The sequence below is a fragment of the Austrofundulus limnaeus genome, unplaced genomic scaffold (genome assembly GCF_001266775.1).
Source record: "Austrofundulus limnaeus strain Quisiro unplaced genomic scaffold, Austrofundulus_limnaeus-1.0 Scaffold982, whole genome shotgun sequence".
Lineage (NCBI taxonomy): Eukaryota > Metazoa > Chordata > Actinopteri > Cyprinodontiformes > Rivulidae > Austrofundulus > Austrofundulus limnaeus.
In genome coordinates, this window is record NW_013953384.1 from 30,876 (window position 1) to 34,124 (window position 3,249).

General features: G+C 33.0%; 1 protein-coding gene across 1 annotated transcript in view; it reads right to left on the bottom strand.

Annotated features, from left to right (window-relative positions):
- Window positions 1-2,639, bottom strand: part of cep43 (centrosomal protein 43) — a 13,169-nt gene extending 10,530 nt beyond the window's left edge. The window contains exon 1 of the mRNA XM_014029984.1: window positions 2,154-2,639. Coding sequence (XP_013885438.1) covers window positions 2,154-2,237 — 84 coding nt within the window. The 5' untranslated portion in view covers window positions 2,238-2,639. The remainder of the gene's footprint in view (window positions 1-2,153) is intronic.
- Window positions 2,640-3,249: the final 610 nt, after the last annotated feature.

Below are 3,249 nucleotides of genomic sequence, written 5' to 3' on the forward strand. Positions count from 1 at the left end.
TGTAATATCTGCAGAGCAGAACTTACCTTCCACAGCAATTATTTTTAGTTAGCATATAGCTAAAATCTAACCATGGTTATATAATAGCAGCTGCATTCTGGCGTGTTTTATATTCAATTAACGAATGATCCGATTAGTCGACTAATCGAAAAAATAATCAGTGATTAATCGATTATAAAAATAATAGTTTATGGCAGCCCTACATGAAAGTTGCAAAAAATGTGCCAATTCATAAAGGTGGGAACAAACATGAGTATAACAATTACAGACCGATATCACTGCTTCCACAATTCTAAAAGATTCTGGAGAAATTATTTGCCTCAAGATTGGAGAAATGTCTAAACAGATACAGTATATTAAGTAACTGTCAACACAGATTTCGCTCTAATCATTCAACTGCAACAGCGATAGTAGAACTGGTGGAAGAAATTTCAACGGTAATAGACAAAAAGCAATACCTAGTGAGTGTGTTTGTACTTACAAAACGCCTTTTATACATTAGATCATTCTATATTACTGGTAAGATTACACAAGTATGGCATCAAAGAGTAGCATGATTGGATCACAAGTTACCTAAAAAATAGAAGACAGTTTGTGGAAATTGGTGGTAGAAAGTCTGCTGTGCAGAATGTTAGTTGTGGGATACCGCAGGGCTCGGTCCTCGGACCGATACTCTTTCTTCTGTATATTAACGACATTACCAGGATGTCTAAATTGCTTAAGTCAATTTTATTTGCAGATGATACAACAATTTTTTTTATTCTAAAGAAAATATCAGAAAGGTGTTAAAAGGTGGTTGAAATTGAATTTATTAAAATTAAAAAATGGTTTACAATGGTTTATAAATTATCCCTAAATATTGATTAAACAAAGTTTATGATATTTTGTAGTACTAACAAAAGTGTTGATGATTGCCTGTATGTTGAAAGATGTGAAATACAAAAAACAGAAGAAATTAAGTTTTTGGGGGGTTCTGATTGACGATCATTTGTCATGGAAATCTTATTTAAATTATATAAAAGGCAAAATATCTAAAACAATTTCTGTGATAAATAGGGTAAAGGATATATTAAATAAAAAGGCTTTGTGTATTTTGTATAACTCCCTGGTGGTACCATTTATGACGTATTGTGTGGAGGTATGGGGGAATGCCTGTAAAACATATATAAATTCAATCTTTCTCTTACAGAAAAGAGCAGTTAAAGTTATCACTGGAGCTGGATTCAGAGATCATACAAATCCAATATTTATAGAGATGAATCTACTGAAGCTTAATGATTTCATTGAGCACAATATCTTAAAATTCATGTACAAAACCCATAAAAATCTGTTATCTAACAACATCCAAAGCAGATTTATCAAAAGAGAAAGTATATTTAATTTAAAAGGTGTTGAGACCTTTGAACAGCATAGATTCAGAACTGAAGTGTTATAATATTGCCTAAAGTATTGTTTTGTTGTAATTTGCGGTGTTGAAATGTGTTTGTTGTAATTTTGTGCGTTGAATTACTTTCGCCGTATGCTGACGGTGAACTTTTGAGTTGGTGGTTGATTTTATTTTGCGAGTAGGGGCAGATATTATAAGTTTATACTTCTTTCTCCTTTTCATTCATGACTTCTTTTTAACTTAGTTTTTCTTTCCTTGACATTTTGATTTTGTATGCATCATCATCTTTTTTATATTATTGGACTTTGTAGTATTGGATGACTTGCTCTTTTGTACTCATATTTCAATTCATGATAGAAATAAATAAATTTCAAACTTCAAAATGTTTTTATATAATAAGATTTTATTATGAACTTCTATAAACAATATGTTTATTTGGGCTGCGAGAAATTAGACTTTAAGGGATAAAATATTTTTTGTTATACTTGATTTGGAACTTTAAAAAAAATCGACTGACAGGCTAAAATAAAAAGTAGCATCAACACACTAAAAGTGGAGTTGTTCCTGGGACACAACAACCCTTCACTAACTAACCAGCAGTAACCAGGAACTAACAAGTCAACCTGGTCTATTACAAAACGGAACCTGTCACTAATCATTAAACTGTGAGTCAGCTTAGCTACGATGCTAACCGGTTAAGCTAACGCTCTGTTTTGATAGTTAGCATCGCGAAGCTAACCAGCTAGCGCTAACCTCGTTCTCCTACCTTCAGCTTGTTCAGAACTCCGCTGTTCTCCAGGTTCTGGATCAGCAGATCCCTCAGCTCCGTGTCGTCCTCAGCAGCCGACATGATCACCTGTTCATCAGTAACAAAATCGCTATAAAACAAATCCGAAAACAAACCGGAAGTTCCGCGTATGCTGCTGCTGCGGAATGATTGGTTCGGTTTAACGTCTTGGCGCCACAGCGCCGCCTAGCGGATAAATCTTTGGTTTGAACAGAAACCTTCACTTTTCAACTTTGTCAGCTGCCTTTGAGATGTTTGTTAAAGTAATTTATATAAAATACTTTGAAATGAAACAAAAATATAAAAGATTACGTTATGCAATAAGCTCTAGCTTGATTAAAGTATCCTGTTTATTCTTTTTTAGAGGATGTATAGAGGACCTGGAGTGGCCCAGGTCCGGATTGTGATGTGGTCTGTTTGATCACCTGATCTGATCATCAGCAATAAATAAATAAATAAATAAATAAATAAATAAATAAATAAATAAATAAATAAATAAATGAAAACTTCCTGTTTCACTGAAAATAAAGCAATAAAAGAAAAGAGGAACCATTCCATCAGGGGTGTTGCTAGGTTTTATGGACAAGGGGGGCTTAGCCCCCAGGAGACGCACAGACTTTTTATATATTAAATTTGTATGGTGTGTGTGTATGTATATATATACTGTGTGTGTGTGTGTGTATATATATATATATATATATATATATATATATCCAGTGAAAAGTATGATTTCAGTAACATTTATTTAGAGAACAATGTACGTACACTTTCAGATTATTATTATTTTCCATAGTTATTTTTAAATCATTCAAGGCCAAATAATATTTTAACATCAATTCAAAAGTACCCCAAAACATCATCGTATAGAATTCATATTGAATTTTTGAAAAAAAAGTAAATAAAATTTTTTTAAATTTTTTACACCAAAATAATTTAGGGGGGGGGCTTAAATTTTTTAGGGGGACAATAGGCCTAGTGACGTCACTGCATTCCATTAAAGTGTATCTTACCGCCCTGTGAAAAGATAACACCGCCCCAAGGCGAAATTTGAAAAATGCATCAAAGTGGGTAGGGG